This window comes from Pezoporus wallicus, unplaced genomic scaffold (genome assembly GCF_028554395.1).
Source record: "Pezoporus wallicus isolate ANWC-B61680 ecotype Strahan unplaced genomic scaffold, APGP_CSIRO_Pwel_v1 contig_5767, whole genome shotgun sequence".
Classification (NCBI taxonomy): domain Eukaryota; kingdom Metazoa; phylum Chordata; class Aves; order Psittaciformes; family Psittacidae; genus Pezoporus; species Pezoporus wallicus.
Genome location: NW_026640599.1, coordinates 10,650,001 through 10,660,244, shown reverse-complemented (window position 1 = coordinate 10,660,244; position 10,244 = coordinate 10,650,001). Strand labels below are relative to the sequence as shown.

The following is a 10,244-nucleotide window of genomic DNA, read 5'->3' as shown; positions in this document are numbered from 1 at the left end:
CTGGCAAGAAAAAAAATACTGAAAGGAAAAAAATTGTAATTAAGAAAGGGGGAAAAAAAGGCAAAAAGCAAAGCAAAGGGAGGGGGGAATGGTGCCCAAATCTTCTTAAAACCGCATCTGGGACGATGTGAGGTTGGTCTGGCAGGAGCACTGGAGAACTTGTTACGTGTGGCTGCGGCGAGCTGCGTGCGCTCCCCGCCGGGGCTGAGAGTCCGTCTGGTGCTGCGGGATGAACCAGTGCACTTAAGGGGAAGAGTCCGTCTTTTTTTCTCGTTATATTCTTTATCACTACACCAACCAAGGGTTTTGTATCAAACCAAAGGGAAATACTCTGCTAGAATATGGACTGTTGAAGTCACTAAACTGTGATCGATTCTGTACATACCGTTGTTATAAAAAAAGAAAAAAAGAACAGAGCTTTGTATATTTGAAATGTTATAAAACGATTGCACTCAGTGTAGTGTTGTAAAAGTTTGTCATTCTGTAGATCTTTACTGTGTTGTAGATATCCTATAGGGCTCCTAGAAAAATATTTATGTACAAACCCTTTAACTTATTAACTGTAGAGGTTTCTGAAACCCTCAAGAGGCGATGGTACAGTACCTTTTTCCGTGTAATGTCGTTATTGTTAACACTTTTCCTTGCTACCCGGTGGAGAAGTGCCACGTTCGAAAAATAAACAAAAATATATGTTTGACAAAAAAAAAAAGAAAGAAAGAAAAACAAAGAAGGAACCACAGCCCGAGAGGGGAGCCCGCTCCCTGCGGGGCCGCAAGGGGCTAAATCCCACCGGAGCGGCCGGGGGTTACCAGTCGCCCCCCCCCCCCCCTTACTGCCGCCGGGACCCCGCGGCGTTCGGGGTGCGCGAGTGGCCCGTGGACCGGGGGGGATTGCCAGAGCTGGGGGCCGCGGGGAGCCGGCGCTCCCGCTGGGGAGGGGATTCCCCGCTCGCGGGGCCCGGGGCTCCCAAAGCGGTAGCTGCCCGTGCTCCGCCGTGCGGGACAGGGTCCGCCGCTCGGGTCAAAGACCCCGCGCAGCTGGAAGCTGCCCCACGCACCCCCCAGGCAGGGATGGGGCATCCCGCGGTCCTACCGCTGCCGAGAGCCGGGAGGGGAAATGGAACACCAGGGATCTGGGGGAGCGCTTGGCTTGGCTCCCTCTCCCCTCCTGGGGGGCAGGAAAGTTTCTCCGCGCCTGTTCCTTGTGTCTGCCCGCCCCGTTCTCCCCGAGATGAATTTCGTTTTTCTCCCCACTTTCCGTTATCCCGTTTCTTTCTTTTTTTTTTCTTTTTTTTTCCTTTATTTTCCTTTTCTGGGGGTGTGTGTGCATTTCTCTCCCCTGCCTTTTCCACGGAGCAGGAGCAGAAACGCATGAAACCCGGCGGAAGGCAGCGGCAAAACCCGCTCCCCTTCCCCGCGATGCCTCTATGGACCCCGGATTCCCCCCACCAAGGCCCGTTCCCCCATGGGCTGCGGGTGTGGGGCTGGGCCCCCGGGAGCGGAGGCTTGTCGGGAGATTTTGGTTTAACTGCGGCACCGCTCCACCACGGCAGTCGGGGGCCGGTACCGGGGAAGGGCCCGGCCCCATCCCTGCCACTTGAGCGCACCGAGTTGTCCAGGCCCGGCCTGGCCCGGTCCCTCCCGTCTCTCCGGGTCGCTCCGGGACCCGCCGGCCGGGAAGCGCCGCCGGAGCCGGTACCTCCCGTTGGGAGCCCGGCCGACCCTCCGCCGCGGCGGCCCCATCACCCACGGCGGTTCACACCCCATGCCCCCCAGAGGTGTTTCTGAGTTGTAAAAAACACCCTAGGCTTGCGGAAAATCATACATAGATGGGGGCTCGTTCCTGGGCCCCGATGAAAGGCGCCGGCTGAAATATACATTTTTTCCTTAAAGAAAAGGGAATCATTATCAAGCCATTACGCATTAAGAAATGTCATTCAGTCATTTTTATTCTTTCCGCTGAAATCTTCGTAAAAGCCCGAATCATACTTCTGCAAAGCGGCAATTTTGTTAATCCAGGGGGTTATTACTCTGGTCCCTTATTAGGATCTCTACCGCTGCCAAGCAATCCTATAACCCTCTCAAAAGAAGTTTACCTCCGTGTTATAAACCCAGTCGTGGTATTTATACTGCACAATAATTAGTGTATTACCTGAAGGCGCTAACAGGTTCATTTTATCTCCGCGCAGCACACCCCCCCCCCCCCCTCCCTCCCCCCCCCCCGCCTGCCCATAGAAAGCTTGTGCCTCCTCCGGCGCTGCTGGAGTGCCGAAGGGGGGCTGAAGGCAGGCTCGGAGCACTCTCCCCTTTTGCCGGGCCTTAATTCCCATCTCTTTCTGCTCTCATCCAATTAGTGCGGTGTATTAAGCGGTTTATCATCTCATAGTCAGCTATTGAGAGAAACAAGGCGAACACTTTGCAATAGAGCCTGCTCTCCTTTGACACCCTCAGGTACTTACATATTCCACTGTGCTATGAATAATAGAGGGAGAATAGAGCGCTAATTCCCTCATCAAAGAATGCCTTGTCTGCTGCTTTGCTCAACAACACCATTCGGATCAAAAGAAAAGCAATAAAGCTTAGCATAACAAAACGAAACCTACTTATTAGCTTAGTGGTTAAATTAATGCAGAGCCGCTGCTATTCAAACCCAAGGTTTGAAAACAGCCTCCAACCACCTGATAATGCCGCCTTCGGGATGGAGGAATTTTAATCAGAAATTTGAGGCTGGCGCAGATGAGTTAATCTATTAAACTGCTATAAGGGAGGCTGCGGGAGGACGGGTCCGGGAAGGGGCTCTGCAGAAGCCGGGGAAGGATGGAAAAGGGAAGACGAAGAAGTAAAGAAGAAGGTGATTATGGGCTCTACTCCGGCAGCAGCAAAAAGTCTGCTTTCTCTATTGCCTCTGACAGGGGAAAAGGGGGGGTTGGCCGAGCAACAGCCGTATTTGCGGGTGGGAATTGGTTTTCCTATCACATATGGCATCAGCGAGACCTGGCTACAGGCTCCATACATCAACACTCCTCTTCCCCAACTGCAAATAAATACAAATAAACACAAACCTTAATTTTAACAGCCTTGCGGGGAGGCAGGAACGAGGGACGGGAGGGCAGGGCAGGGAAGGCACATCAGCCTCAAGCCGCAGATCTGCAAACTCCGTTTCCCCCCCCCCCCATCCCCAAATCATTTATAGCTCCCGCATTTACCAGCTCCGTTTAAATGCTGTAAAGATGATTTTGCGTTTCCCAGCCTTTCTCCGGGGCCAAGATGAGGCATCGTGCCCGGAGCTGATTAGGGGTGGGAGGAGGGAATCCACTTTCTTCCTTGCCAATACTCCAGCTCTGCTCTGACCAACTCTGCTGAGAGGAATCAAAAGTGGCCTTAATTTGGGGTACAAAGCTCCCCGGACTGCGACGCCCCCCCCCCCCGCCCTTGCGCCTCACCGTAGAACGCGGCTCCTCTGCGGCTGTGTGGGGGGAGCAGACCCTTGCAGGGCCACTATATACTGCTGCACCCTACACAATCATTCCACAACACTCTCATTTAATCTAAACATCCCTAAACTTGCAAATTAACAGGCTCTTCAGCTGTAATTATACAGATACATACAAGTGCCACAGGGTCAGGTTATGCCATATCTATCCATTTTATTTGTATACCTAAGGTTTGGAGGAGAAGGTCACACTTTCTGCTTTCCTAAGGCATTCTGCCCAGTTGATACCAGTAATATCTTCATAATCCTATTTGGCTTGGACATGGAGAATCTGAAAAAACCTGTGTGAAATCACAGGAAGCCAGAATCTTTCAAAGAGCTGCAACATCAACATGCCATCCAGGCAGCAACACCGTCTCCCCAGGACAAGCCTCCAAATAGAAGTCTCTTGTACAATAACCCAGCTGAACATGTTGGGAAGGAGTGAAAGCCTGCCAGGGGTGTGGGCTAGCACCAACACAAAGCCAGGGACTGAGCAGGTTTGATTTCTCATGTAATGTGACTCAGTGTGACTAAAAATGAACTAAGTAAGCCCCAAAAGTTGCTCAAAAGACCACTGTGTATTTAGGCATTACTTGTACTGACACACAGCATCTTCTGATGTAATTGTAGGGACAAATGAATGTCATAAAATACTTCAACACAGACACATGTATCCCTCTGGTGTGCAACACGTTTGTGCTGATGCTCTTACTTTTTCTTCTTCAAGCTCCCTTTGCTAATGGCCGATCATCAATGGACACACAAGCGCTTCTGTAAAAGCAGGAAAAGTCTGGAGCAACCCGATACAACCTGGTGTGTTTTCAGCAGTCAGATGATCGAGACAGATTCTCTTTTACTAGAAAACTTTATTATTTTTAACTTCAAGTATTAAGAAAATTTTACATTTTATACTGTAGAAGATAAAAGAAAAAAGTTTTTATAACCTTACAAGAATATATCACACTGCAAACTTAACAGCGAGCACAAGTACAGCACGGACCCAAATTTATGCTCCTTTCTTGTCAGATCTGCTTGTCATTTTAGTAAAAGTGAAAAATACAATTTGTTTACAAAATCCTTAGAAACTCCAATACAGTAATTATTACAGAACAGCAACAATGATTCTCCGCTCTCCTTTCCCCTGTTACTGGTTACAATGCCATCACAAACACGTTTTTCCCTATGGGTTGCTTACTTTCAAATCCTTTGCAGGGAAGGAAATTCAATAGTTATATCCTGCATATGTATGAAACGGGGTTTGTACGTGTGCATGTCTTTACATCCAGACAGAAGGTTCCAACATAGCAAAATACAACACTTAAAGAGTTAAGACTTGGAAAGATGGTCCCTATTTTTAGCACCTCCAGGTTTCAGTCATTACTTTTAATAAATTTGAAAGCAAAGTGTCCCTACCTCTGTTCAGAAGGTGTTAGGACATCTAAAGGCATGAAGGTTTTGTATTGTTTTTAATTGGTATGTTTATGATCAGGAAGAAGATAAACTGTGAAAAGGCAAAACATTAGTGCTCCTACTGAGACCTCAACTAACCTCTCTTCCTGAGAGCACCTCTACTAAATACCCTGGAGCAAAGTCTAGGATCACTTACATTCCAGCAACTCTCACTGGGAATTATCCAATTAAAGCAGCAATTCTCCCACCCCCTTTTCCCTCACAGGTCTAGATACACAACAAAATATACTGCCAAACTCAACTGCTCCCTTTTTAATAACCCTGGCTTCTCAATGAAGAGGAAAACAGAAGATAAAACCACCTCGAGTATTTCATGTCCACATGACTCACAAGTCCCACTCTCATCTTCCATTTTTCCTCTTCTGAGGAGACAAGATTATTAAAACATCATTGTGCACACTGAAATAGACTATTGCTTTAGAGATCATGACTGTTAAACAGGAACTAGCCTCTCACTTCCCTCCATTTTTAATCAATCACTGTCTTTCATTATTGGTCTCTCCCACAGATCTTCCTATACTGATGGTGAAGAGTTTGCCGAGGTTCACTTCTGAGTAGCCACTCGAGGACAGACATTTGTCTACGGTGCTCTTCAGTCTTTTGTAGGCCTCAGAGACTTCCTTCTTCTGTAGCTTCTTCTTCAAATATTCTGATAGAACAAAGAAAAAAAAGCACAGAAAGATTAAATGACCACAAAAAGTCAGTACTTTTCCATTCACTGCTACTGCAAGTCATGGTATTTTAAAACACAAGGTGAATGCTGAGGATAGCAAAAATGACATTTACAAGCAAGCTCTTCCAGCTTCTGGTGCCTTACCCGTGCTTCTACCTGTACTGCACCATACCAGCCAGTGAGAGGCCATGGTGAACCTGCTCCCTCAGCCCCAACGGTATGGGTGCAGTGGCTCCTGTCTGGAGCTGGCAAGAAGCACCACTTGCCCAGCCAAGTCACCCAACTAAAGTGAAATGGGGGTTCACTAAGTCACAGCAGAGAAAATAAGCGATGGCAGGGCTGGCTCTGAAAAGATCTCATTTAAAATGTGCCTTAACTTGGTGAGACCTATGCAGAGATTGTGGGGGTTTGAAGTAGGGAAAGATGCTGCTCAAGTTTGGCTTCAGAAGTGAAGGAAACCATGCTTCAGTTCTCTCATTCCCACTGCTGCAAATACTGGCTCTGGCACAACTTGGGACAAATTTATTACACGTCTTGTGCGTTCCCACAGGCATCTTGTGTGCAGGATGGAAATCGTGATGTTCAGCACTATACGAGTCATGGGAAGGAAAAGGACAGTAGAAAAAACAGGGAAATTCCATGCTATCCTACCCTGAAACAGAGAGAAGATGCCTGGTATCTCAACCAGAAGACATCAGGTTCACCTGATGCATGAATGAAGAGAGCCATTCCCAAATGCTTCACCAATAATACCTGTGAAGAAATGTTTGGAATGCAATACATTTATTTGCCTGCATGTCTGTGTGTGTGCAAACTCACGCTCATGTGTTCTGCAGTGAAGCCCAAACTGTTCTATTTTCTTGTTGTTGTTAAATTTTATGCCATCCAAAAAAATCCATGGATTTTGTTTGGGTGGTTGTCTGGCTTTTGCTTTACAAAGGCTGTGGACAAAGACCAAAAGAGCAAAATACTGATATACATCAATGCCAACTTGATGCAGATCTGGTGCAGTTGTGTTCCACCTTTCAACCAGCTCCATGTTCTAGAAACACGAGTTCCTACAAAAAGCCTGTGTCTGCTGTTACACCTTGGAACATGCAGGGCTGGACAGTGCATTACTGAGCACACAAGAAGAATATGCTGCAAAAGGAGGTGCCCTCCCAGACGGTTTCTTCCCTGTTAGGCTGGAGGGACTCCAGGTCAAGCAGAATTACAAGAAGATGGCACAGGTACCTAAGGGTCAAGCTTTCAAGCCATTTAGGCACAATGTAAGCATGTGTCCTGTCAGCAAACAACACAATCCTTCTGCTCCTCATCAGCTGTGCCTAAAAGCTGTTGTCTCATTTCTTCCTGTCACCTTCACAACATTGGTACTGCCCTCCTCAAGCTTTGAACTTGTAACAACGGAGCCTCCATCCCCTTTTGAACGGCTTTTACTACACAGCACAAGTTAAGATGAAAAACCAGTTGTCTCTAAAGAAGCTGAGTTTAAGAGAAGGGTTTGGAGGAGAGGAACATGCTGGTTTTTTGATCCCACCTGTGTGAGGGAAGAAGTGATTCTTTTGCAGTGACTCCTGCAACGCGACCGAGATAAAGACGTCCCATGGGACACACCTTTGTCTCAGCAGCAATGGCAAGGACTGCTACATGAGAAGATTACACGGAAGGGGGGCACAGGTACAGAAACAGCTATTACAATTTTGGTGTTTCTGAATTCCTCCTCCCTGAGGATTTATAGCTATTTTTTGTTGAGCTTCAGATGTTTAAAGATGAGCTCAGAAGAACAGCTACTGGATACGATACAAACAGCAACATTTTACTGAGCAGTTGCCACCTGCTTAGGTTTTCCATGTTCTTCACAAAGTTCCACTGAACTCAATTGCTCTGCATGATGCTATCAGATCTTCAAAAATTAAATTAAAATTTAAATTAATGATGCTGGTTTGAGTAACTGAATATGTTGATTAAAAGCACTTTGGTAAGCACCTTTCATGCATCCTCGTGATGAAGGTAGGTGTTGTGCTGTCATATTCAGATTTAGGTATTTCTATTGCCAACTTTGGGCAGTAAGCACACAGCGGAAGATGCATAATTAAGGATATCACATTCTCACCATTCCCCAGACAGTAATGGACTCATGTCTTCTGACAGAATTCAGATTTCCTTAAGCTACACCACCAATACAATAAAAACTTTGATTACAAGAATCTGTTCATTAACAGACTGAAGTCACTACAGCATAAACACGTTTAATTATCCTGAAATTATTTAAATGTGGGGTTTAATTAGACAAACACCGAAAATTGCAATAACCAGATCCATAAAAACACCAAACCTACTTTGCCACAAATTCAGCACTAACTAGTTTATGCATTTCCAAGATAAATGATATATGTAAGTGGGTTCACATGTTAGCAAAACCATACTCTCTATACCAAGGAACGGTGGAATATACCATCTCTGTAGCTTCAAACTAGGCCAAAACAGTTCAAAGCTTCCTGGAGCTCAGGAAGGACCAATGTAAAATATATCAATGGGGAGAAACAGCTGGCACATGTGAACAGAACAGGAATGCACATTAATCATGAGAATGATGAGGCAAACAATAAACCGGGACTGAAAGTATAGAACAAAAATAGAGGCCCGTGTACAGCTCCAACGCAGGCTCCAGCCATCCTGCTAATGGAGCGCCTAGCTCCCCCCCGCCATTAAATCTTAACTTCAATTATATGCGATAACCTTTCTGACAGTACGCTTCAAACATTTCTTAGATGCAATTACCCTCATAGAGGCAAGCAGGAAAGGGTGGACTGAAAAAAAAAGGAGAAATATGAGGGACCTCGTTGAAGTAATGAGGCCAATTTTAAGTTTCAATTATAAGAGAATGGGAGCCGGGAGCTCCGGGAGGAGAGGCAGGCAGCGGCTGTGCCTGCAGCACAGCCACACCATGCATTTGAATGACACAAGTACATCTGATGATTGGGGAGAAGAGATTTAAAGAACTGTAGTAATAAGAGCAGGGGAAGATGAGAGAGGACACAGCTCCTGATGTGTTTACCTCCTTTGCTGATGGGATATTGACTTTTCCCACCAGGTTGGTTAGAAAGGGGACTATTTACGCTGCCACACAGCAGAGTAAGAATGACAACCAGCATCACTCTGCTCCTCTGAGTAAAAGACATCTGTGACCGTCATATATCACACTGCCAGTCAATACCTTTGAGTTACCATACCATACAACTTAAGAGATGCATATAAAAGCTCCTACTTTCTTCCTAAATGAGAATTTAATCAATAATGCACCTAAGGCCTTCTGGAAACTATACAAACTGACTGAAATTGCCTTTTAGTACTCAGTCAAATTCCAAAATAGTTCTACACCTATTATCACCCGTCACTGTTTCAGTAATATCCAAGTTCAGTAGCAAGCAAATCTTTTAAGACGATCACTGCTGCAGAATGCGTACATGGCTATACCTAAAGAGGTATACTTATATGCATGCAGAGCATACAAAAGATACTACCAAAACAAATATACAAATGAAAAATAAAATTTTAACAGAAACTGATCAAAAAAAAACCTCAAAACCAAAAAAAAAAGGGGAGAGGGGGGGAAGGGAACATGTGCTCCTGACTGTACAGAATCAAAATTCAGGTACTATATTCTCTAAAGTTAATAAATCACTGACTCTCATAAAGATTTTAGAAACATATCACCGAGACTGCCCCCCCAACATAACAACTGCTCCCTTGTTCCCTTCACAAACCAGGCTGAACTTCTGGATGTCCCTGTCAAATTCAGCACCCCATCCAAGTCTCTTTAGCTACTTAGGTATATTTTTATATTATTAGAGGGGAAAAAAAATAAATTAAGAGGTACCTGAAATCCATTTACCCTATACTGTTGTACTGATAGCTGGAAGCAAGGATGGAAATGTTTGGAGGATATCTATACCTGGTCATGTGTTTTCCCTTTTCCCATTTACTGCAATTTCCCTTCTTTCCTATTAAAATGACACTAAATAACATGATGGTCAGGATCAAGAACTTTTGTTCTTGGATTTCCAAAGACATGACTCCATGAAAGTCTTGTGTTTTTTTTTCCTACTGATTGGACCATCAAATTGTGTCATATTATTAAACGCCCTCCCCTGATTATTCTGTTGATAGCCTGCTCTTCAGAGTGAGAAGTAAAAATATATTCACCTTTTTTTGTATTTGTGCGCGTGTACCTGCACTGGGTACATGAGAGACAATATAGGTGCCTATGAACATAGTGCCAAAATGGTTTGGTTGGTTTGTTTAGGAAGGCACAAAAAAGGCTGTGGAAAACCCTTTATGTGTCTCTCTCACACTTTTATTTAAAGAGTTAAAGAACATACCAAATTAGCTACTGAATTTTTTACATCGCCTACTGGTTATTGTATTTTAATTACAGCAAGCTTAGACACACAGGCAGCAGTCTCTGTTCCAAATATCTGTGTTTCATTTATTTCTGCACAAAGGTAGCAAACAACAGTCAGTCATAATTGGTTCTGTCAGATGTTTTACAGTCAGTCATAATTGTCTCTGTCTAGAGGTGTGTCAATTTACTGCAAGTTAAATAAATATTCTGTCTATTATGATA

At 45.0% G+C, this 10,244-nt stretch overlaps 1 protein-coding gene across 1 annotated transcript in view; it reads right to left on the bottom strand.

The window, feature by feature from the left end:
* Positions 1 to 4,489: 4,489 nt before the first annotated feature.
* The window catches only part of POLA1 (DNA polymerase alpha 1, catalytic subunit), a 202,391-nt gene continuing 196,636 nt past the window's right edge, over positions 4,490 to 10,244 (bottom strand). Inside the window, exon 37 of the mRNA XM_057419462.1 lies at positions 4,490 to 5,593. Within this exon, the coding sequence (XP_057275445.1) occupies positions 5,421 to 5,593 (173 nt within the window). The 3' untranslated portion in view covers positions 4,490 to 5,420. The remainder of the gene's footprint in view (positions 5,594 to 10,244) is intronic.